The 26,356-nt window shown below is 37.5% G+C and overlaps 2 protein-coding genes across 3 annotated transcripts in view; one reads left to right on the forward strand and one right to left on the reverse strand.

The window, feature by feature from the left end:
- Positions 1-1,107: 1,107 nt before the first annotated feature.
- Positions 1,108-25,761, forward strand: rhoq (ras homolog family member Q). Its single transcript, XM_059985746.1, has 5 exons — positions 1,108-1,683; positions 1,960-2,018; positions 7,072-7,236; positions 22,954-23,049; positions 24,529-25,761. Exons 1-5 carry the CDS (start codon positions 1,539-1,541, stop codon positions 24,682-24,684), a joined length of 621 nt encoding a protein of 206 aa, XP_059841729.1. The 5' UTR covers positions 1,108-1,538; the 3' UTR covers positions 24,685-25,761.
- Positions 25,111-26,356, reverse strand: part of pigf (phosphatidylinositol glycan anchor biosynthesis, class F) — a 63,749-nt gene continuing 62,503 nt past the window's right edge. The window contains exon 5 of one of the 2 annotated variants that reach the window (XM_059985744.1): positions 25,111-25,246. In XM_059985744.1, the coding sequence (XP_059841727.1) occupies positions 25,133-25,246 (114 nt within the window). In that variant the 3' untranslated portion in view covers positions 25,111-25,132. The remainder of the gene's footprint in view (positions 25,247-26,356) is intronic. The other variant, XM_059985745.1, reaches the window with a different exon arrangement.

The following is a 26,356-nucleotide window of genomic DNA, read 5'->3' on the forward strand; positions in this document are numbered from 1 at the left end:
TCAACTGTATCTTGATATCCACAAGTACGTAGGTGGAGCTAGACCTGGAAATTTTTTACGACAACTCAAAAGCATTTTTGAAGAATGAGGGGAGCTCTCATTGAAACCTATCAAATGTTGAAAAGCCTGGACAGAGTGGATTTTGAGAGGATTTTTCCCAATAGTTTTTTTTTTGGGGGGGGGGCGGATTGGTGAAGTCTAGGACCAAAGAGCACAGCCTCAGAATGCAAGGACATCTTTTTAGAACATAGGTGAGAAGGAATTTTATTAGCCAGTAGGTGGTGAATCTGCAGAATTCTTGCTAATGACAGCTGTGTAGGCCAAGTCATTGGGTATACTTAAAGGAAAGGTTGACAATTTCTTGATAGGTTACGAAGTGAAGGCAGAAGCATGGGGTTGAGATATATTAAATAAGACATGATCGAATGATAGAGCAGATCTCGATGGGCCAAATGGCCTAATTTGCTCCTACTTCTTATGGTCTTACGGCCTTGAATTTAAAGTCTCCAGTTGCCGTAGCTGGATTTGAAATCAGGGATCTGGATCGAAAGTCTACACTTGGAGATTTGCCTAGTAACAACCAGTACACCACAGCACTTCGTAATGGTAAAGCGGGAGGGTCACTTTCAGCCCTTCCACTTTTCAGCTCTTAATACTCAGAAAAGCAAAATTTTACCTCATGAATTTCGTATAAGGCGCTGGAATACTGTTTTAAAAATGGGTGGCATCGCCCTCTGAAAAGCAATCTCCCACTGCTGGGAGACGATACGAAAACTGTATTGTGATCACTTAGCATCAACAGAACAGATAATAATGCTGGAAGGAATTATTTCACTGACGTGCATTTTTCTTAAAGAGGAGAGCTCGCAAATTGCATTCTGGATTTTCGGAGTCGCCGTGACTCCGTTTTAAATCTCAGCGCTGCTCTGAATAGATGAGGTCACTTTATTGTCACATGACATCTGCAGAAATGATACAATGACTATCTCGATTTGTGCTATGGGAAGCACTCGCCCTCTCTCTCTCTTCATTGGTTCGCTGCTCTCCAACCCGCTCTTCTGACTGGACAAGATGTATGTCAATCATTCGGCATCCCACCCACCTCCTTGCTCAGGCTAAGTTCGGCTGCCTGTACAGTACAATGCTACCGGAGTGAAGTCAGTAGACTGTGGGATAGCGAGAGCAGCGAACTGCAGCAGTGTGGAGTTATAAATATTGACATTCGTGCTGCATGGGGAAGGAGGTCCAGATGTGTCAAACTATGTTTTAGAATAGTGAGTGCGAACAGCAGAGCTCCTCGCTTGTTACAGCGTTTGCCCTCTTGACACATTTGTATCAGTCGGATTTAAGGCAGGGGAAAGGGGGCGGGGGGGATCTCCTGGCAGTTCTATTTGTATTTGTTTTAAAGAAATAGTTTGTTTTGTTATTGGGGGAATGCAGTTGTTTGAGAACCGCTGTTCGGGTTGAACATGTGGAAAATGGCACCTTTGACATGTCCCGGTGGAAAGATGATTCGGAAGCAATGAGCTGCCCTTACCATGGCCAATGGAACCGGTCCGAAGAGTATGTTAAAGTGCGTGGTGATCGGTGACGGAGCGGTGGGCAAAACTTGTCTGTTGATGAGTTACGCTAACGATGCTTTTCCTGAAGAATACGTGCCAACTGTGTTCGACCATTATGCGGGTATCGTATATTTATATATATATATAAATTTTGTTTTCTGTTTTTTAAGTTTTTCCTCTAAATGAGTTCCTATCATAAGGCTGAACACAAACTTTTGGGAAAGTTTCAGTGAAGTTTCACTGTCTGGTTTGAGCTTTTTTTTTCAACCAGACGTCTGCCTTTTTGATGCATGTTCCATCCGCTATTAATTAAAAACATTTGTTGTACTTTTCTATAAAGTTACGATAATGTTTCATTGAAACTAGTAAAATGTACATTCTTTTCCTGTTTGAACAGTCACTGTCACAGTGGGAGGTAAACAATATCTCCTTGGACTTTATGATACTGCAGGACAGGTGAGCTGAACCTTTTAAACTTTTTTTAAAGTCTAATTTCAGGAAAAGAAGGAGTGTTTGAATATTTCTTGTACGTGGCGTAAGATACATGTACTTTAAAATGGAGGCATTTTACTCCATAATAATTATTTGATGACTTTATGACTGCTATTTGCTTTTATCTGGGGAATGCCGTTTTAAATTTTCTCTTTGGCTAGAATTCCCTATGGGATGGTTTATTTAAGTTGTACTCCTGGCAAAGATATAAACAGTTACACAAAAATGTTGGAAATATAATGGTAAGTTCAAAGCAAATAGTGTCACTAGAGCATAATCCTCCTCAGCTTTAGCAGTCTGTGGCAAAGAAGGGACCGACTGAGAGTTATAAATCGTTGTTAGCCTCTCAAAACACCAGACCTCAGTGACAGCCTCCCCAGGAGATTCAAGATATTGCTGGATTTGTGCCATAAGTACAAATTAAGTTCTTTGTGGAACATTACGGGTGGTATTTCACAGCATAAGGACCCTTTAATGTTGAAGTTCACGTAATGATACACAACCTTGGAGATCCAGAAACAGATCAGTTACAATCGCAGAGGCTCAGTACTGAAGGAGCTAAATTGTTTCCACAGGCTATTTTTCAGTTTAAAATGCTTCAGTATTTTTCTCACAGCTCTCAACCAATCCAGACTTGCTTTACCCTCATTTATTTCTTGCTTTGTTTCTAACGTAACAATATTTCTTTGCAAGTCTTTCCCTCTCCTTTGCTTTGTTCTTTTTCTATCATTAAATTTCATTGGCTACAGACTATTTGCAGATGCCCCATTATTAGTTTGCACCTCCTGTAGTCTGTGGTATAAAATCTTTTTCTGCTAAAAGTGAGAAGGAAAATGCATCCAAGTCATGAATGCTTCTAGGAAATTGCAACTCATTATGTACAAGAGGTCTTGGCAGGTGAACTTAAACAAAAACAATTATTGTAAAGGCCATTTTTCCTGATGGTGTGTTATAGTTTGCCAAAGGTAGGTCAAAAAGTTATGTAATGTGCATGTCAGTACAGTATATCATTAATGGCAAAATAAGTAATAACTGCCAAATAGATTTTATGTTATTACACAGAAATTAACTTTGGTTCTGTGTCATATTTTAAAAATCAAGTTCTATGAACATATTATGCTGTTATTTAAATAATGTTTTGGCAGCAAAAATATAACTTACTTGGATATCTGCAGAGATGCCCATTTGGATTAAAAGTAAACGCAGTTATGCTTACATAGAACTTTCAGTAGGTCAATACTTCTTTATAATCAGGGAATAAGTTATAATTTTATAAGTTATTTCTGAATACTGCCTTATCTTTGAGCTGGCTGATGTGCGTGCTTTGCAGTTTTTGTTCAATGTTAAGTGGTATAGTTTCCAAATTTTAAGTTAATATAAATATTGTTTTTAAAATAAATGTTCTAAATATAAGCAATAAAGAAATGCAGGCATTCTTTATTTTCCTGTAAAAGTCTGCAAGAACATGAATTTCAAGGTAATATATGGTGATATCTATATACTTTGATAATAAATTTATTTTGACTTTGAAATGGTTGATCAAAATTTGATCCAATTAACAGACTTCTGTTGTAACATAAAGAGATAAACATATAGTTTTGAAGTACAGAATTTTGAACTTCAAATATACATGTTTATGTAATTCCATTTTAAGTCACCTTGAAATGAGAAAGATAGACTCAAGTGCTATACTCCACAACATATCAGAAGCCTTATAAAGAGGGAGATATCTGGCCTTTGGCCAGTCAAATAAACATGGATTCAAAAGTTCCAGTATATTAAGATGGGGGTTTAAACTTCTCAATAAATCAGCTTGGTTTAACATTTTGATTTCAGTCATTTTTAATAGAGACACATCATAGTTTCTCTGATGACAACAATGCATTTGCTTAGCAGAAAAAGATAATGCTGTCTATTTCATATCACTGTAAGACTAATATTACCTAGTTTTGGTTATTATGTGCTCAATTGCAGTAGTTACTAATCTATATACAACCTCACATTTGTGTTTATTGTTTGTCAACATAATTGGAGCAAGCACAGTCAACGGATAAAGCAATTCATTTCTTTGCATTCTGAAATTGTTTTGGATTATGATGTTTTAAAATAATAGTTAAGAGGCAGGAAAAACATCAAAGCTAGATTATCCAACCTAATTTGTGACTGTGACAACCAAGATGACAGTTGACTATCATTATTTAGTAGTAAATTTGAGCTTTCAAGTAAGGCTATATATTATCTTCAGTTGTGAGCTAATCAACTTTATCGCATGGTATTTTGAAACCTTGCATCATGTAGTAGTTTCAATAGTGTGCACTAATTTAAATAAGTTTTATTATTTAAAACTGTGCACAATGAAGTGTCTATTTGAACAGCACAGTTAATAAAATCATGCCTATTTGATCTAATAGTATGCTAATTTTTTGTTTTGAGTAGGGCCTGATTAGACAAATTAGATTTCTCAATCAGTGTAAGATTTTGGAAAGCATAAGGAGTTCAATAAATAATTCCCAAGTTAAAATTCCATTATGTTTCACTTTGATTCACCTAATTCTCTTCAGTTCATGTTGATTTACTAATGTAAAGAAGCAGAAACTTGTTTTCTCTTTTGCTTTCTACCCCTACTGTTCTTTAAAATTATTCCAGGTTGCAACGTAGAAAATTGTAACTACAACTGCATGCATTTCAAGAGAATGTTTCCTGCTGAAACTGGATTCTGATCCACCAACATCTGCAGAAAGCATGTTCTCACTTAGTGCTAGATTGTACAATTGTAGATGGGAGTTACAGTGCTTTCTTTAATTTTTAAATGATATTATATCCTGGAAATAACACCCCACAAAAAGAATCTTCAAGGAACTTTTCAAATCAGCTGAATTCAAAATCTTATTGAGAATTGAATCTGCTTCTGCATAAAACTTTAAAATGTATACTACCTTTGGATTTAAGACGATAAATTCCTTTCCGCTCAAACATTCTATGCTTTTTAAAACTTGCTTCATAAGTTATTCGTTCCCAAGCCATCTATGAATTGACATTTTGATATTTGTAGGACACATGCTCTCCATCTATTTTTGTCATGCAGATGGTTTTGATTGACTCACCCTGCCATGATTAAGATTATGAGCATGAAAGCAACAGATGGTCAATGGCTTTACAATTGGTAACCTAACAACTTTAAATTTATATATGCTTTGGTAGAGTTTTCTCCTGAAGGTAAAAATATTATTAAACTAGCAATCACTATGTTAGACCATATTAATGTATTTTTTACATTTGTGCACTAAGTTTCTGAGCCACCTTGTGCCTATAAATATAAGGTTTTATTTTTCAATACTTTCCCATGTTAAGCCTCTGAGCAGGGTTTTGAATGTCTGTCTTTGAATGATACAGCATATGCTTAGCTTGCTTTTAATCTACCCTGTAAGTTAATTAAATGTCTTTTTCTCTTCTTTCGTATTACTTTTTAGCAATTCTACGTGCAGTTTGGAATGTTTTGAATTATCTGACATCTAAATTATATACCCAAGTGTGCTTTATTACATTTGAGTTGCAATAGCTTCAATTACTTGTCAAAACTGTTGAACTAATGAATTCAGATTCACTTTGCTCAGCAGCTTCCAATGATACAAAGTGTAAATTAATTGATGTTCTTGGAGGAAGATTTGTATTTGGTTTGTTTTTCTTTCAGACCTTTCATCATGCTTCTTCAACTTGAGTCACATGAAAGGATAGGAAATGTTACACCACACCCTAATTTGTCCCTTGAATGTAAGATTTGTGTTGTTAATTATGTTGGGTTATAATTTTCAATAGCAAATAAGAACTCTCAAATCGACAACTTTATAGGCAAGCTGCTGTAACATTGGTTTGGAACTTTACATAGTCCATATTATCAAAGGTTCTTTTTTAAAAATACGTACAGTTGTATGTATGTTATGAGTTGAAAAATATTCTAAGCTGTATTCATTGTATGATTTAAATTTGATTTAATTTTTACTAGAATTGTTTTGTGTATCACTATAAGAATAAATTTTTTCAAGGATGTACTTCAAATCTAGAAAATAGCATTACAATGGCCTATGACTTTTATTCATTTAAGTCCACTGGAAAAATGATTTGCTTAATATTTGCACTGACATCAGCTATCTTTATTTCTAGTTGATATCAAGTTACCAACTTGTGAAAAGTGGTCATTGCAACCCCAATCTCTGTGTGTTTGTAGCGTATATTTTATAAATGATATATGTTACTTTGATTGGAATAACAATGATTTTTTGTTATACTGTATTATTCTTATCAAACACCTGGGTAAATTAAGAGAGTCTGTGTTCCATCTCTCCAGATACTTTAACACTTAACACTATTAAATATGAAAATTAGTTGCAACACTGCTCAAATATTATCATATGGTTTCTTTTGATTTGCTTATCTGTTTCATTTCCTGGTTTTCTTTTCTAAATTAGGCATTTCAGCTGGTTGGTTTCTAATAGTGCCACAACATGGAATAATCCTGAAACAATTCTTGTTCTTCTGATTTCTTTTTTCAGGGGAGGGATGATCAAAAAAAAGCATTGCTAAAGCTGGATTGTAGGAGAAGGTTGTTGTATTAATTTCTGTGTACCATACATTGGATTCTTAATGCCATGAAAAAACTTGCTAGGATATTAGACACAAACCTTGTTTAGTCAATATTGGTTGTTGCGGCTTGCAAAATAGCTCACATCTGATAATTAACTTTTCAGGTGTAAATGAATCTGTTCTCCAATAATTTATGTTATTTAACTTGTACTTTTTATGCATATATATATCCCACTTATTTTAAGTCAAATTGCTTAATTTTCATTCATGCAGGTCAGCTGTATTGTGAAGAGAAAGAGTACTGTGTATTGAGCCTCTTGATGTAAGATCAATATGTAACTTTGTCATTTATCATCCATAAAGATGGACACTGTTTACATTTCCCAATGTGTATTTTGGCCTTTACATAACATTTGCAACTACTCTTCATTCACAGGAAGATTATGACCGTCTGAGACCTTTGTCTTATCCAATGACTGATGTCTTCTTGATCTGCTTCTCGGTTGTGAATCCAGCGTCATTTCAGAACGTGAGGGAAGAGTGGGTCCCTGAACTTAAAGAATATGCACCAAATGTTCCATTCCTGTTAGTTGGAACACAGGTACAGAAATTTCACAACATAAAATAACTTGTTCTGTGAAAATTTCTTCAATGTTTGAAAATAGTAAGGAAAAGCAAGCTTTGTTACACATAGATCAATAGGTATTTTCAGTCTTAAAGTAGATCTTGGGTTCCCTTCCCCTGAGTTTGGCAGTCGGAACGTGAAATGTCTTTACTTAACAGGTTTGACCTCCCAACCAGATGTTTTTGGTTTGCTGACTGGATTGGCTTCATCGTTTAGCACAAAAGAATCAGTGTTAGATGTAGTGAACCAGGCATTTACTTTTGTGGGTGTTTTCAATGTTACGTACCTTTGTTGAGCTGCTGTTCTTCAAATATGTATTAGTGAAACATGAAGCCACATTTGTGGCAGTTAGTTAAATCCTGGGCTGCACAACTTTAACAGATCAAAAAGTTTTGGGGGAGGGAATGGAAAATTGGAAATAGTTAATGCTCAGTGTGAACACCTATGGTAGTATACTTTTAACCCCATTTGAAGTATAAAATGTAACCTCAGTTATAATATAAATACATTTCTGAGAAAAGAAAAAAATATGCTAATTTGAGTACCCAAAACTCTGTTAATGTATTTAATACTTCATATTGTTTGTTTCACATGATTTAAAGATGCAATGCTGATTAATGTGGCAGATATGAAAATTGACGCACAAAGAATCTTCAACAGTGCCATGACCTTAGTGGTTTTGTTTTGTTGGATTTAATTCTCAAAGTTTTATCCTTTAGTAACTTTAGCAGATTGTATTATGTGGGCTAAGGTTGTTTCATTAGTGGATGGTTCAAGAAGTAGAGAAAATAAATTTAAAACGGAGTAAATTTCAAAAGGAAGATATGAGGAAAATCTTTTTTTCATTCAGAGAAGTTATGATCTTGATCTCACTGGCTATAAAAGTGGTAGAAACAGAATTGATCAGGGCCTTCAGAAAGGAATTGGATGGGCATTTGACAGAGAATAATTTGTGGGACATTAGAGAAAGTGTATGGGATTTGAACTGGTATGATAGTTATACTAAAGTTGGAATGGCTTTGCTGGGACAAATGGCTTCCAGTGCTGTAGCGATTATATAAAGAAAGAAATCACATTCTTAGTTAAATTATTTTAACCATTTGTTTTCAGATGATTGCTGGTGACAGAAAATTATTTGAAATAAAAAATGTCTTGAATTTGTTGTGGGATAAGGATAGTTTAGTTTGGAAATACTTCAAGCCTATCTGAACAAAATTAAATGGCAAGATGTGCAATGTTATTTACATTGATGCATGACTAATGCAAAGTTAGTTCTCTGTTTTATGTTATATGTGAGTTGCTCTGTATTAATGGTGATCTATGTGTCAGTGTTTAATTGAATATCACAATATTAGACAACAAGCACTTTAAGAAGGCCAATCACACTGTAAATATCAGTAGTGCAACCTACTGTGGGAATCTTTGATTTAGTAAGAGGATTCCTGCTTCTAAGTCAGAGGCTGCGGAGTTTGAGCAATGCTGGTAACCTGACAAGTGAGGATTAGAAGGTGGTCCTTAAATTCTGGCACATCACTCAGAGTAGTATCCGTTTTCAAAGAGGAGAATTAAATGTGGTCTTTTCTATGGTGAAAACGTCTTGGTTTTGAGATCTGGGCATCACCAGCAAGGCCAACATTTTTATTGCCCTTGGGAAGGTAATTGCTGCATTCCTTCTAGTGAAGGTAGCTCAGAGGGTACTACAAGACTTAGCCCCAGAGACACTGAAAAACGGTGGTTCATTTTCAAAGCAGGATGGAGTGCGACTTTGGAGTGGAATCTGCAGATGACTTTGTTCTCCAATGCTTGAAGTTCTTACCTTTCATGGTTTTAGAGGTTGTGGGTAGGAATTTTGTTTTTGGAGTAGTCTGGAAAAGTAACCATGGAATAGTCTGTAGATGATGCACACTACTGCCACAGAGGTAGATGGGACACCCAACAGGCTTCATGTTTACTGTTGGAGCAGCACACTTCCAGGTAAATGGGGAGTTGCCAAGAAGCAGTGCTCTAACAAATTAAGGTTTGAAGCAATACTTTTACGATGTGTTAATTATTATTAGCAGCAATGGAGGAAAGTTGAAATGCTTATGGTGACTATAGTAATCTCTTGCTGGCTGTCTTGAATGGTATGGGCAGTAGGCTGGGAGAAATAAAAAGTGACTAAGGAGTGTGCTGTTATTAAGTTTTTTAAGCTGGGAAATAACCAAATATACTTCACTCTTCTAACAGGATAAACAATCAATTAGTTTAACTAAATAGCAAGATAATAATAACTCGATGTTTGAGCCTTTAAAGGTGAAACTTGTTTTTGCTTGAAACCAACCAATAGCAAGGTATTCTGTTCTTTATCTGAATTGCATTTTGTTTCTGCATCATTTGGAAGAATGAAGCGTGCTTCAATTTGTTTTTTTTTTAAAATCTATTGTAACTCTATAATGGGCCGGAACTTGCTGAGAGATGCCAGCAGGTAGTATCTGATAAACCTCCAGCTGTTCAGACGTGGAAATCACAAACTTGCTGCTGAGTCACAGTATCAGGTTCTGTGCTCTGATGAGGCACTCCTATCAAGCCAGAAGCAGAGCATAAACTTACTCAATTTCTCGGCTCTGGGAGTCTGTTCCCTGTGCTGATTGATGCAGTAATAACAAACTCATTTATTTGAATCGCTGCATGAGAGTGATTAAAAACATGATAACTTAATATTTTAAATTAAGAATATAAAAACAGAAAATGTTTGAAACAATAAATGTTTCCAGGATTTCCTCTTTAATTTCTGAATCAGTGTTTTCTAATATTTTAGTAAATCAGTTTGCTATTGTCGCATGTACTGCGTACAATGAAAATCGTGTGCCATGCATGCAATCATTTCCGCACGTCGGTACATTAAGGTAGTACAAAGCAAAAAGCAGTAACAGAATGCAAAATAAAGTGTTACAGTATTTGCTGTTAGTTATTTTGAAATGAACAAGTGACTTCAGGTTTTAAATGTTTTAATTGAATGCCAAGGTCACTCGAAACATTCAGGACAATTTGGCAAATCCAGGCATTGAGTTTACCAGTTGCCCATTTGTTTTTTTTCCAAGCTGTTGAGTGGCAGGATTTGTGCAGTTCCACCCATGTGATAACATTACCTTAGAGCAATAGGACAATGCTATTTTGGATGCTGAACTTCTAAATTGGAGAATTCCAAAGAATCATTAACATCTAAATAAAGACATTTCTCCTCTTAATTCTAAATGGCCTATACTTTATTCTAGGATCTTGATTCCTTTGCCTTGGTAAGATATTCAGCCAGTCAATCCCTGTAAGAATCATGTACATTTCAGTGAGACCTTTTCTCATTTTTCAATACTCTAGAGAATTTGGCTCTAGTGTATTAATTTTCTTTCTTTGGCAAATCCACCATGTTTGGCACTGGTCCAGTAAACCTTCATTGTACACCCTCCTAAGGCAAGTATATCCTTTTATTTTTGGGAAGAAGATTTGAAACATATTGTTAGATGACACAGTAGGGTAGCTGTTAGTGCAATGCTATATAGTGTGTCAGATGAAAGTTTGGAGTTTGACTCCCATCCTTCTTTGTAAGGACCCCGCGCGTTCTTTCCGTGACCGCGTAGGTTTTCTCTGGGCAACTCCAGTTTCCTCCCACACTCCAAAGAGATATGGGTTAGGGTTAGTGAGTTGGCGGTGGAAGAGTGATAATATTTGCCGACTGCCCTACACAATCTTTGCTGATTTGACACAAAAGCCACATTTCAAAGTGACTTCTGATGTTTCAATGCACATGTGACAAATAAAGCTTATCTTTAATAAAGATAATCTTTCCTTTCTCCTGACGAAGGGTCTCGGCCCGAAACGTCAACAGTGCTTCTCCTATAGATGCTGCCTGGCCTGCTGTGTTCCACCAGCATTTTGTGTGTGTTGTTCTTTAATAAAGCTTAAGTTTACATATTTAATATTCCAGATGCAGTCTCAGCACGGTCCTATTTAATTGTAGTAAATAACTTTACTCATGTACTCATCCTTTTAATAAAGGCTGATGTGAAATTTGTCATCTTCATTGCTTGCTACACCTGCATGCTAACTTCCACTGATTTGTGTACCAAAGACACATGGTTTCCTTTGGATGTCAGTGTTTCCCAGTCTTCACATTGCTTTTCTTTTCATGTGCTGAAGTGGGTGAACTCACTTTTTCTCAATATATTCCATCTACCATGTTCTCACCCACTAAGTTATCCTGTTCCATACATCAGTATGCAGCTGCCATCCTGGGTCCAATCAAAGGTGTCATCATTTTTTTTTACAATCACAGGCCACTGCTGGGTACTAAGAACAATATGTTTGCAGTTCTGCCCCATCAGCAAGTTGCTCAGTGGCTATAGAGCTGTGTTTCTTGCGGTGCTGTCGCTTGGAGTTGTGGCAAGGCAGTGCGACTGATTGTCTTGTGATCACAAGACTCCCAATGGACATTGGTAATGTAGAACACTGCAAGTCCGGTTCTCTGGCTCATTAGTGAGACCGGCAGCAGGGGAGCTGCAATGGCTTGGCTGTAGCGCGGACTAGGCTATCATGCGATTGGGGTCACCTGTTGTAGCTGGCCGGGGGGTGGTGACATAGGAGGCAGTGTGGGAGGGTACTATTGGCACGCTGGAACCCACAGCTTTTTGCTGGCCCCTCATATTCGTGCTGCTCTCCTTGGTGTTCGCTCGGTGGAAGAGCAAGGTGGATCAGGACAACTTGCCATTCATCTACAGGCCATGCCAATGGGCTATAATTTTTTTTCCCTTTGTGATTGTGTTTTTCTGCTATCGTAGCCATATGTGCTATTTATGCAATACGCAGTGTGCTGTGTGCTGTTGGTAACATGCTTTGCACCTTGGCCCTGGAGGAACACTCTTCTGTTTGGCCGTATTCATGAGTAGTTGAATGATGATTAAACTTGAAATTGAACACCCTCTTCCATACAGACACCGAGTTTTGTATGGATTTGGAGTATCCATAAATACGCTCAAGTCAGTGGTTGAGGTAAACTACTGCTGAACTAAACCACTCCTCTGCACTCTATGAAACAAAAGTACTCTCATAATATTGACAAAATCTTTAAGAATTATGACTTGCTGACAATAAAGAAACAGTGATGTAAAATAGGAGAGTAAAGAATTAAAAGTACAGGGAAAGCTATAAAGGCCACAGCAACAACTTGAATTTGAATAACATTTTATAACATATTTAAGCATCCCAGGATAATTTGCAGAATTTGATTTCAGTTAACCTCTGGACACAATAGGAGATGTGATCAAAAGTTCATCACAATGTATATTTGCAGTAAGATTTAAAAGAAAGACAGGAGTAAAAGCCGGTATGTGAATTGGATTGCCGTGGCTGCCACTGATACATTGACTAAAGGGAATGTCAGTAGTCAAAACAAGGGAGAGTTTTGAATTCACAGAGAATGTAAATTAGAGGCCATCTGGGAGAGAACTTTAGAGGTTAGCTGTAAAGGAAACAAAAAGATGGTTGAAGCTTTGGCAGAAGCTGAGCTTAGGTAGGGTTGAAGTGAACAAAGTTAAGGACGTGCAATTACTAGGCCTCAGTGAAAATATTGGGTTGGAGGTGATGTTGAGGAATATAACTGAGATTCCATAGTGGAGCTTTTGTAACATTAAAAGAAAAAGTAAGATACTAAAAGAAAATGCTGGGTAGGAAAATGTTAGAACCATAGAGCCCAAACTTTGAGCTAGTTTAGATGGGCATCTTCATAGGTATGGATGAGTCATTTTTGTGCTCTGTTACTCCGATTGTTTTGTATCAAATTATTGGTTTATCTCTGTGAATTTTCAAAGGGCTTTTGACAAAATTATAAATGCATTAATTTACTGTAAATCGGCCTCCTGTGGAATGCTTCACTACCAGAACAATGGTACTGATTTCCTGGTAGGTAAGCTTTGCTCTGGGCAAGTGCATTCTCCCAGGAATTCCCAGTGTAATTGTTATTCCATCATCAGTATTATTTCATCATCCACTGGTGATTCCACTGTCGAGATATGCAGTTTAGATGGAGTGGAAGATGTTAATAGACATTGTGTGTGTGTGTGTGTCCACGCGCGTGTATATATGTGTGTTCCTACTGCAGTTCCTGTCTCCAGTCACCCTGAATCTCTTTGATCATGGACTGAAACCTTTTGCTTTTATGATCTTTTGGCAGCTGCTGTTCAACCACCGGTGCTTATTAAGAGAAATCATGCAATAGCATTTTCAACTCTTCACTTTAGTAGAAGGAAGTTGCCCTTGATCCCAAGGGACCTCCCAATGAGAGGTATTTTCAAGGGTTGATGACTTGGTGATCTCATTTGTTTGCTGCTCTCAGTAAATGTTAGTTTTTGGAGATAACTGATATACTGGTCAATTTGGAATGCTTATGTAGTCAAAGGTGATGCTTAAAATGATTATTACTGCACGTTCTTGTGCCTTTTTTGAATAACATAAAGACTTTAGTGGAATATTGAAATAAACCATGAGTCATATAATTCCTAGACTCTGATATGATCTTGCAGCCATACTACTTTTCCACTTGAGGTTCTGATCAACGGTGACTTTGAGAGATTTGGTGATAATTTTTTTTATATTACGTTGAGGTGGTTAACCTAAAGATGTATATTTGCTGCTTATCAACGCAACTTGAATCTTGACATCTTGTTGATGTGCACGTAGATTCAAGCTGCCTTATTAAATAAGAAATTGCACAATCTGCATTATTTTAAAAACATTTTGTGAATTATTTGAAGGGAAAGTGTTAGGTTGGAAGTTTTAATTTGAAAGACATAATTTAGCCTGTATTGTGCCAATTTTATGGATGGTATGACCTTAGTTAGGGTTTAGTTCCACACGGAAGGTGCTCATTGAGACCCAGGTAGAAATTGTGCTGCAGAAGGTGGATCAGCTTTCACATGCTATCTACACCAAGAAAAGTTAGCTGTTTTATTTTATAGCAAGCAACTTTAATGATTCAGGAGCAATATTGCTTCATCATATTCCTGAAGGCTTTGTCTTTGTCATCTGTTCTAATCCTAAAGTTGTGAGATAATCTCATACCATTGTTCAGGAGGAAAGCAGCCCACCATTTTTCATCAAATGAGTAAGCAAATGTGTATGGTCTTTAGAGTGTAGAGAATCCTGAAGCGCAATAGGTAGAGTGAATGCACTCTGTTTTTTCCCCAGGGTTGGGGAATCAAGAACTAGAGGGCATTGATTGGTGATATGTGGAGTTAAGTGTCACAGGAAGTGGATGAAGCCAGTACAATAACATTTAAGAGAGTTTGATATAGGAAAGGTTTCGAAGGTTATGGGCCAAATTCTGGCAGATGGTACTACACCTTGGTTGGGCTGAAGGACCGGTTTCTGTCCTTTATGATGCTAGGTGCAACCTACTCTAGAAACTCAACCAAATAATTTTTATTAATACAGAACCCTAGTTTCTAGATGGTCCTGAGCTTATTGTTCGAATGGGCTGCAGGCTATTCCAGGCCCAAAAGGACACCTGAAAATGTATGCATCCTGCTTTGCATTTAGATTTTGATTATCTTTTCATAAACATTTGCATTTAGTAGAAGCAAATTTAAAGGATATGCAAATACCTTTTCACTATATTAGATCCAAACAGATTTGCTATTGGCAGAATGCAAATAGCAAAATAGTCCCTTTCTGAGATGGAAATAAGTTTTTAGTTTGTGAATTAGTCATTTAAAGGGCAAGTTAACATCTCAAAATATTTTACCAGTTGCCCCAAATTATGAAACAAATGATCTTTGACAGTTGTAAATAGAATAGGGTTTGGTTTATATATGGGTAGCACAGTAGGCACATTGAGTTGAGCTGCTGTTTTACAGTTCCAGAATCCTGGGTTCATTACTGATCTTGGTGCAATCTATGTGGAGGTGTACCAGCTTCAACCACCTGTTTTACCCATTTCCACTAAGTTCTCTAGATTCCTCTTGCATTTTCAAGGACTTGAAGATTGGTAGATTATTTGGCAACAGTAAATTAACGTGTGTGTAACTTTAGTTTATAATCCAGGGACGGAGTTATAGAGAATGGTGGAATAATACAAAAGGATGAATGAAAAATTAATTTAAAATGTGTAGTTGATAGTATGAACTTGATGGGCCAAAGGTCTTATTTTCCAAGCTGTGCAGCTCTATGACTCTATGGTTGAACTGTGCTTAATTTTGCAGATCTCAAACTAAAGAAGAGGTGGAAATTGAAAGATAATTAAAGATAGAAATTGAAATATATTTTCTAAGCTTTAAATAACAAAGTTGTAGTGTATTTAGTTGCTTAGAAAATATTTCTAACTGCAGTATTTTTTGGAGATTCTGGTAATGTATTTGTTCTTTCCTGATTGGAAAAAGTTACTTTATTGTGTATTTGCTTGTAATTATTTAAATGAAGAGCTAGTTAACCACCAGCTTGCTACTATTTGAAGGGCTGGAAAAGGCTTGTGTTGTACCAGGTTCACAGTGTACCAGATTTAGTCTCAAATTTAGACACATGAATATTTATCAAGGTGAGAAGATTTGTTTTCAGCATTAAGTAGTGCCAGTGAAAATACTCTAATCAAAATATTGCCTCTAATTTGCACTAATTAAAAATATAAACATTAACACATTTGCAGATCAAGGCATGTGGGAGATTCATTAACAGAACTGTTGTGTGGGCAATTCCTGTGTGAAACTGCTAATGATAACTAAAAATTCGGAGGTAGTGTTTTTTTTGGAGGGATGAATTAGTCCTGCTATCTTTTCTTTTTCATGTTTTATCATTTCAAAGCTATGCCTTTTTCATCCTCCAGATCATTTTCCATTGCTTTAAGTGTATGGTGCAAGAAAATAGCTTAAAGTGGTAAAGAAATGATGCAAAGAAGAGTATCTGAATTGAATAATGAACTTCCCATAGGTAGATAATTGATATTTAAATTGATTTGCTGTACAATTCTTTAGGAACTGTTGCCTAGTCATTTGGAATTTTTAATTAACTATCTTTTAGTAAACATCTTGACTTCAGTTATAGATTTTGACCCAAGGATATTTAACAATCAAAGGCAAAAGCATTTTGGTTCGAAACCCTCAGGAATCCACACTTCAAACAGTGTTTAAGCTAATGAGCAATGAAGCATAAATTGACAAAAAAGGCTTGGTGTTTAATAATTTGTTTTCATCACTATCCAAAGAATTGGAGATTCACTTTCTTAATGGGGGGGGGGGGAAGGAATGAATTCCAAATGGTCAGGAAGGTACATTTCATTGGAGGTCAATGCCCCACATTTATTTGTAATTCACTTCCTAGTTCTGAATCTGCATCTGCATCTTATTTTATTCTTCACTTGAAAGACTTGTGATAGTTTCAGTTCTAACGGGGGTGGGGGGGGGAGGGAGAGAATCACTTTAGATCTTCAAGCTCAGCTTAGTCCAGCTATTATCTCCTGGCAGCCACATCACTTCCTCTAACTCCAAATGATGAGTATTTTGAAAATCTGTGAACAATAAAATTGTTATTTTTTTCCCCTTCAGTGTCAATTTAATATGTAATTAAGTTTTAGATATGCTAATACATCTATGTTTATAGACGTTTAAAATATATGGGAAATGGTTCATATTAAATGTTTCAATTTTTTTGAAAATAATAGCAACTTGTATGCCTTATCAATGAATAAAACCTGTAGAAAATAGCAATGTGACAAAACATGATTTAGTCTGTGGAAATGCAGTGGGATATTAATGATCACGAAAGTTGAAGTAGTGTGAAATTTGTATCACAGAAAATGCTTGAGGAACTCAGTAAGTCAACTTGCTCAGTATTTACAGCATTTGCAGATTTCCAGCAATATAGCAAAATTAAAGAGTGCCAAAATAGGAGAAAGATACTTAAATTGTGTGTATTATCTATTTAGACAAGCAATATTGTGCTGTCAGTATTCAATTTTGAAGCTCATTTGTGTCTTGATTTTAATGCTTGTTGGTTGCATGCTTCATGTAATTGATTTTAAGCAGGTAAAGCTATCCCCCTTTCACTCACTATCATCGCTAAAAATGCATTGACTCTATGTCACATTTGGGATAAATGTGTGTTGTTTATTCTTTCTGTTTACAAATTTCTTCCAAAAGAATGGGATTACAGCAGTCTTAGTCACTGTCAAACAATGTTCACAAACTTCTCACATTAATGACTTGTGATAAAATATTAGGGATCATTTTTCTATATATGGGCATTCTAGCACCATGCGAGTTTTGTTTACTTTTGTAAAGAGACCATCTAATTATAACTAGAGAAGAAACTGTTGCATAAATGCCTGCCTGTCATCAGACCCTGAGCTGAGTTTTAAATGTGATGTTCTGGGCATTATGTAGCAAGTTTCCAAAACATGAAATAAGAACTTTATTCTTCATTCCTGACTACTTTGATTTTAACTTTATTTGATTGTTTTAGATGACTCACTAGAGTGTTGTATCATCATTTCAAAATTCTGGAATATGTAATCACTTTCAACAATCATGCTTCAAAAATGTATGTGACTGATTCATATTTGCAGGCTTGATCCAGAACACATTGAAGTTAATTAGATTAGCATGACACAAAATGCTGGTGGAATGCAGCAGGCCAGGCATCATCAATAGGAAGAAGCACTGACGAAGGGTCTCGGCCTGAAACGTTGACAGTACTTCTCCCTATAGATGTTGCCTGGCCTTCTGCGTTCCACCAGCATTTTGTGTGTGCTGCTTGAATTTCCAGCATCTGCAGATTTCCTCATGTTTAGATTAGCATGAAATCATTTGTTCCCATCTTCATGATGACAGGAGCTTTATAGTTTTTCTGATAAAGACAGGGCACAGAGACAGGAGGTTTTAACGCTGTCAAATTTAAGTGTTATAAAGAAATTCAATATTATAGTTATTAACAGATTTGTAAAGAAATACTAAACAGGATTTTGTTGTTGTTCATATTGAACTTGCATCTTAGTGTTAATTTTGTCAAATACTGCAATAATGAAGAACAGTTTCTTTTTAACTTTTAAATTTAAAGTGAAAAGCTGATTCATAGTCAGATAATTCAGAGTACATGTTCATTTGAAAGTGGGGAACCAGATTTCATACTTTGAAGTGGGCGAGGAATGGTGGTGTTGAAGGGTGTCTTCCAGGGATTAGATGATTTTGATTTGTTTTCCTATATCTAAATCCCTTTTTTTTAAAAAAGTTACTTAGAGACACAACACAGTGACAGGTCCTTCTGGCCCAACAAGCCTGTGCTACCCAATTACACCCATGTGACTAACTTAGTAACCTGCATGTCTTTGGAATGTAGGAGTAAACCTAAGCAGCTGGAGGAAATCCACAGGGAAACATGCACGCTCCTTACAGATAGTGGCAGATCTGAACCTAGGTCACTGGTGCTGTCATAGTGCTAGGCTACCATTCTACTCCTCAACGCACTCTCAACTTTCCAGTTGCTGCTCTTTCAAGACAACTTTGTATGTAAAAATAGTATTTTTCCCTGCTGAAAGGAACAATTTCCACTTCCCATAAACTCTTTTGATGGGTCTAAATATACTAATGAAGCAATGGGATCTAACTTGATTTCCGACTGTTTCTTTAAAATCCAAGTTGATTATGATTCACAGACACTACTTTCATTTCATGTGCTTGATTTTTAGTGAAAATACAGGTATTTCAGTGACTTCATCTAATATTTAACAAGCAGCAGTGCAATTTTGACTATGACCATGTTTGCAGTTTGTGCACAGATAACAGCGGCAGTAGAGGAGGCCATGAACTGACATGCCAGAATGGGAGTGGGAAGTAGATTTGAAATGGATAGCCACTGGGAGATCATAGGAGCCATTTCTAACAGGATCCCTGTGCTTTCCACAGGGATCGCTCCCCAGTCCATTCGTCACCCCCCACTGATCTCCCTCCTGGTACTTGTCCTTGCAAGTGGAACAAGTGCCACATCTGCCTCTACACCTCCTCCCTCACTACCATTCCAGGTGAGGCGACACTTAAGCTGTGAGTCTGGAGTCATATCATTGAGACCTGATGTAGACTGGGAAACTGCTTCACCAAGCACCTTTACTCCATCTGGCTGAAAAAGCCAGATCTCCAGGTGGTCACCCATTTCACTTCTACTTCCCATTTTCATTTCAACATGTCAGTCCATGGTCTCCTCGGCTAGCATGATGAGGCCGCACTCGGGTTGGAGGAGCAACATGTTACGTTCTGTCTGGGTAGCCTCCAACCTGAAGGCACGAACATCGATTTCTTGAACTTCCAGTAATTCCTCCCACTTCATCATTCCCAGTCCCTTTTCTCTCCTGACCTGCCCATCACCTCCCAGTGCTGCTCCTCTGCCTTCCCTTTCTTCCGTGGCCTTCTGTCCTCTCCTATCAGATTGCCCCTTCTCCAGCCCTTTATCTCGTACACCAGTCAAATTACCAGCTCTTTATTTCACCTCCCCCCCACCCCCATCTTCTTACTCTGATTTCTCAGCTCTTTTCCAGTCCTGTTGATGGATCTCAGCCCAAAATGTTGAATGTTTACTCTTTTCCAGAGATACTGCCTGGCCTGTGTGTGTATTAGTTTGATTTCCAGCATCTGCAATTTTACCTTGTTTACGATTTGAACATATTGAACTATAGCATAACTGAGCAATAACTCTGCATGCCACCTTGGCTGAACAGAGGGGCACTTTTAGTAGTAGACTAAGACAACTGTGCTGCTCCAAAGAGTGCTATATGAAGTCATTCTCACCCTTGGCCATTAGGCTCTATAATGAGTCAACCTGCAGCCAGGGAAGTGATGACCCCCTCCTGTTAGATTCTTTGAGGTAACTTTTTAAAATTCTTCCTTACTTCTCTTCTAATATTTGTATATCTGTGCACTTGTAATGCTACTGTGACACTGTAATTTCCTTTAGGATCAATAAAGTCTCTATCAGTAATGAAACTCTAATACAATTTTTCATTTTAAGGATGAGGACCAATCAGTCATTAAGATCTTTTCGGAATCTTGACCGCGATGTCAAATTCACCATATCCTTTGATTTCCTGCAGTCAAAAAATAATTCATCTCAGCTTTGAATACATTTGAAAAGATTGAGCACTCCTAACTCCCAAGGTATACATTTCCAAAGATTTACTGCTTTAAAGAGGAAGTATCTCATCTCCAATTTATTTGATCCCTAATCTTGAGGCTGTGCCCTGTAGTTTCAGACTTTTCATCTTGGGGAAATAGAACCTAATTTCACTATAGTCTGCTTTTATTCTTTTGAACAGTATAATGTATATGCTGGTAGTCTTGATCACTCCTTTAAGGCAAAATAGAGTCCCCACAAATAATCAAATGCCTGCTTTTAATATACTTTAAATACTGTCCTTGTTATCTACTGACTTATTACCTGTCATTCATATGGACAGCCCTCTCCCATGTGTGGGACACTAGGGTAGCAAGTTCCCGTATGGTTTGACAAGCTGAAAAATACATGCAAGCTTGTTATTGCATTGGAGATATCAATGCCAGAGGTGTGAGTTGTTTTCAGTAACTAGTGAAAAGCCTGTACTGTTAACACTTGCAAAAAAGGAGACTTAATTGTATAGTAGTAAACATATACAGTACATACTGTAACACACACAAAATTCTGGTGGAACGCACAGGCCAGGCAGCAACTATAGGAGGAAATACAGTCGATGTTTTGGGCCGAGACCCTTCGTCAGGACTAACTGAAAGAAAAGATAGTAAAAGATTTGAAAGGGGGAGGGGGAAATCGAAAATGATAGGAGAAGATGGGAGGGGGAGGGATGAAGGTAAGAGCTGGTAAGTTGATTGGCAAAAGGGATACAGAGCTAGAGAAGGGAAAGGATCATGGGACAGGAGGCCTAGGGAGAAAGAAAAGGGGAGGGGAGCACCAGAGGGAGATGGAGAACAGGCAAGGAGTGATTGTGAGAAGGGCAGAGAGAGAGAGAGAAAAGGGGGGGATAAATAAATAAGGGATGGGGTAAGAAGGGGAGGAGGGGTATTAACAGAAGTTAGAGAAGTCAATGTTCATGCCATCAGGTTGGAGGCTACCCAGACGGAATATCAGGTGTTGATCCTCCAACCTGAATGTGGCTTCATTTTGACAGCAGAGGCGGCCATGGATAGACATATCAGAATAGGAATGGGATGTGGAATTAAAATGTGTGGTCACTGGGAAATCCTGCTTTCTCTGGCTGACAGAGCATATGTTTTCAGCGAAACAGTCTCCCAGTCTGTGTCGGGTCTCACCAATATATAGAAGGCCACACCGGGAGCACAGGACACAGTATAACACACCAGCAGACTCACAGGTGAAGTGTCACTTTACCTGGAAGGACTATATGGGGCCCTGAATGGTGGTGATGGAGGAAGTGTAAGGGCAGGTGTAGCACTTGTTCCACTTGCAAGGATAAGTGCCAGGAGGGAGATTGGTGGGAAGGGATGGGGGGGGACGAGTGGACAAGGGAGTCGCGTAGGCAGTGATCCTTGCGGAAAGCAGAGGGGTGGGGAGGAAAAGATGTGCTTGGTAGTGGGATTCTGTTGGAGGTGGCGGAAGTTACGGAGAATTATATGTTGGACACGGAGGCTGGTGGGATGGTAGGTGAGGACAAGGGGAACCCTATCCTGAGTGGGGTGGCAGGAGGATGGGGTGAGAGCAGATGTGTGTGTAGTACATACTGTAGTGATCTTGTCAAAGGCCTACACTCTTACCAGTAATCCTTGAGGAAGTGGGAGGTTATTCCTACTACTCTCTAATCTGTATTACCGTTTAGCATATTCACAGCTATATTTTCTTCACCGCTTGCTAGTTCTTGTGATTTTGGTGTCATCTTGCAGATAGTATTTTAAAAAGCTGGGGCCCCAACACTGATTCTTTCTGGTGCCTCACTAGTTCCAGCTTGTTAACCTGCAGTTTACTCATCCATTCTTACAATTACCTATTTAACTAGTCCTTTCCCCTTGTTAACTGTAAGCCTTTTCTTACACTGCAAATGTTTCATTTTAAGAAGAGCCTGTTGAAAATCTGGATGTGCCATGTCAGCAGATGCTGTCTCCACTACTGCTTACTTCCTTAAACTTGGGTTTGTCAAACATAATTTCCTGTTGATAACACTTTGAGACTTCAGATGATTTAATTACTTTAAAAGAAATATTGTGCCACTTTCAACAAATACTATTGGGCAAATCGGTATGTAGTTCTCTATTTTCTGACTCCCGTCCCCAAGTCAACTTTCTATCTTTACAATTCAATGAATTTCAGAATCTAGGGAATTCTGATTTTTACTGTGGCATCTACTAGAGAACTGAATGTTTTGACAGTTGAACGTTCATCACCCTAGAAGCCAAGAACTGTAATTCTTCCAAAATGTTCCCCATTTTCTTTTCATCAGTTGTGTAAACATCATTGCTCAAACCTTTGTCATACCTAGTATCTTCTCCTTAAGCTTGTGTAAAACTTTACTGTGCTTTAAGATTTGGGTTTTGTTCATCAGATTTGCTAGTACTGAATTCACAGTTGGCTATCCAAAGTGGAGGACAACTGCAGATCACCACAGGAAAACTTTAGAAAAACTGTTCAACACAAGTTGAGTTTGACAACTTGCAAACTCAAATATTGCAATGGATTGTTTTTCAGATTGACCTTCGCGATGACCCAAGAACTTTAACTAGGCTAAACACCATGAAGGAAAAGCCCGTGTCTACAGAACAAGGAGAGAAACTGGCAAAGGGGGTACATTGTTCCAGTTAATATTAGTGATTTAATATTTCATGTGTATCTTTTGCAATTGAAGTCCATCTTACTGTTTTTGAAAGACTCAACTTTTAAATGTTTTGCTTTGCTTAAATATGTTTTTTAAAATAAGTTCCACTTTCATCAAAAAGACTCCACTGTTTGAAAGCCAGGCCATTAGCTATAGCTGAGATTCCTGCAATACAGCGCAGGAATAATATGATTCAGGACTGGTGCTATGTGAAAGAACGTGCCTCATTATTGTCATACCGTTATATCTTCTGCATCTAAAAATGGACAAAGTAACATAAACAATCCATTTAATTTGAGCAATGTTCGATCCACTTGATCATAGATGCATGAGCAGCTCCAGGAAGAGGCAAAATATTCGTAGAGACTCATTCTAGGAATGTCTAAATTCTTTCCAAAATTTATCAAACATATCTCCTTATCCTTGCATATAATTTGTTCCATCTCTCCAAGCTTTATATCCTGTATGGAATCTGTGCACTAAACTTGCATATAAAATAGCCAGGATGAAAATTGGAGAAGCAAGTGCTTTAGTTCTGTTTGACTTTATCGTAGGTGATTTTTGGATTCTTGACACTTGCTTTTCCCGTCCTCCTGAACCCCCACACACACAACTCAAATTCCTTGGGTTCATTTTGCCTTGATTGCAATTTGGTACTTGCAGTTTTCAAGTTGGTAGAGTAAAATCTAATTCAGCTTTTGAACATGGCTGATATATCCTCAGGAACCAGGATTTTGTGTATAGCTACAAAAGCCTTGGGTGACAGCTTTTACAAAGGCATGCTTCTTGAACTGGCTTAGGGACACTGGTATTTATTCAACTACAGGCTGTGTTCTAGCTGTCCAAACTTTATCCTACATACGGTCTGAGCACTACATTTGCATATAAAAAAGCCTAGATGAAAATTAAAGAAATTAATGTTTTAATTAAACATCTATTTTTCCACTGAGGTTGGGTGGGTCATGTGTTAAGGGTGAAAGGTGAGAAGTTTAAGGGGAACACGAGGGGAAACTTCTTCACTCAGAGGGTTGTGAGAGTGTGGAACGAGCTGCCAATGCAAGTGGTGCATGTGAGCTCAACTTCAACGTTTAAGAGAAGTTTGGGTAGGTAAATGGATGATAGAGGTGTGGAAGGCTAGGGGCCCTCGTGCAGATAGATGGGAGTAGAGAGTTTAAATGAGTTAGCATGGACTAGTTGCGCTGAAGAGCCTGTTTCTGTGCTGCGCTTTTCTACGACTCCCAAAGTACTGGATTTACCTTCAGTAGATGGGGTGGGGGGGGGGGGGTAAGTCAAAACTACAGATGCTTGAAGTTTAAGGAAAACAAAAAGCTGCATAACGCAAGTAGTTTCTATAGATTAAATTTTATATTTACATTCAGAACAAGTTTTTTTTCTGCAACTTCAAAATTTTACAAAATGTAACCCAATTCCTTTTATTTATCTGACAGATTGGGGCATATTGCTATGTGGAGTGTTCAGCATTAACACAAAAAGGACTGAAGACTGTTTTTGATGAAGCCATAATAGCTATTCTAACTCCAAAGAAAAATGTTTTGAAAAAAAGACTTGGATCAAGATGTATAAACTGTTGTATGATCACATGAGGATACAAGAAAGGTTGATCTAGTCCACTGTGAAAATCCCTCCAAATATAAAATAAGAGCTTGTATTACATATGCGTTCATTGCAGCTAAAGATGAAAGTTATCTAGATTTATCAAACTGCACAAGTTTTGTACTAGCCAGAGACTGGGGCTGGGAGGTGGGGGAAAACAGCAAATAAATATCATCTGGAGGAATCTATTTCCTGGTAAGGTACAATGTTAAGATTCTCAGGGGTCATTTCATTTGCAAAAGCTACATATTTTATTTCCCCTCTTTAAGAAAGAAAATAACTGAAGGATTTCCAGAAAAATATATATAGTCTTGGAACACATGCATTCAAGTAAACACTTTACAAAATGTAATGCTGGATGCTGCGGAATGCCCATATGCCATTCAAAATAGAGCTAGTTTAACCAATATATTACAGCACTATCACCAACTGCTGAAATCATCTGCATTTGTAAGTGAGGTGCTTCCTGTTCCAGTATATCCATAAAGGCGCGATGACAAGACTGATAGTGAATCCAAGTGTTGCTCCAAGTGTACAGGAAATTGGCCACACCTGTGAGAAGTAATAAATACATAATGTTGGGTTGCACATGGGGAAACTCTTAAGCACACTTTTGCCTAACCTGGCTCTAATTAAAGTGTAAAATTAAATCAGTACAGAATAGTCAGATCTGTTCCATATTGCTGCACTGCACTCTTGTGCAAATGGAAAGAGTTAATTGACTTTTGTAGGTTTGTTCCCATCACTGCAGCCAGTTATACATGCACAAACATTTTTTTTTAAAGCCACTTTTTTTTGTAGGCTTTGCCTACTTCAAGTGTTATTTAAAAAAATGTTAAACACTAACTTATGCCATGCCTGTATTAATCAAGATCTCTCGATTTTTGAAATGTATATGAAAGATCCTCTTGGTAAAGAATGTGAAATGCAACTCCCAAGAGTTTGAAGCTACATCTAAAGTTTGACTCCCTCTTCCTAATCCCTGCCCTGAGTGTAAATAAGTTAGATGCTGAGGAAGCAACTTTGTAATGTTGTTTGATACGAAAATAAATTTTATTATCTCAGTGCATTGTGGGTTACAATCATTCATGCTGCAAACAGAAAACTTGTTCATGTCAATGATAGAACACTACTTTTATTTTTCTGCTAATTAAATGAAGTTACCAAGTGGAGTAAAACAGCTGTCATAAGCATGAGTAAGCCAGCAGAGTACCCCAAATCACTGTCATCATCCTCCTCCTGAGATTTTTAAACAATAAAGTACAGAGGACATTTGTTTTATTGTAGATTCATGTATTTAGCAGTGATTCAGATGCTTATTTTTCTAGATTGATTTAACCAAATCAATGAAACATTAAGGCAGCTTGCTAAGTTTAAATAAGTTTTGTAGTTTAAAGGATTTCAATTAAAAATCATGGGAAAGAATCAACATAGTATTCATTGGTCTATGTACTTTAAAAGTTAAGCTCAGAACGTAGGAAGAACTCTGACAAGGCCATTGGGGCCATAGAAACTCTCCTTTGATGCAGATCAAAAACAGGCACCCAGCTTCACTAGCAAAGAACAATCTGCTGGAGGAACTCAGTGGATCAAGCAGCCTCTATTGGGGGGGGAAAGGGGTGGAAGGAGAAGGAATTGATGATAATTCCACTTCTGTCTAAA

This window comes from Hypanus sabinus, chromosome 12 (assembly GCF_030144855.1).
Source record: "Hypanus sabinus isolate sHypSab1 chromosome 12, sHypSab1.hap1, whole genome shotgun sequence".
NCBI lineage: Eukaryota > Metazoa > Chordata > Chondrichthyes > Myliobatiformes > Dasyatidae > Hypanus > Hypanus sabinus.

What these genes read in the sequence shown, in the direction of transcription:
- rhoq (XM_059985746.1), top strand. Translation starts at nt 1,539, where the DNA reads ATGGCCAATGGAACCGGTCCGAAGAGTATGTTAAAGTGCGTGGTGATC. An exon ending in TTTATGATACTGCAGGACAG is followed by an intron (nt 2,019 to 7,071) that starts GTGAGCTGAACC and finishes CTTCATTCACAG; the next exon opens with GAAGATTATGACCGTCTGAG. An exon ending in TCCTGTTAGTTGGAACACAG is followed by an intron (nt 7,237 to 22,953) that starts GTACAGAAATTT and finishes ATTGTTTTTCAG; the next exon opens with ATTGACCTTCGCGATGACCC.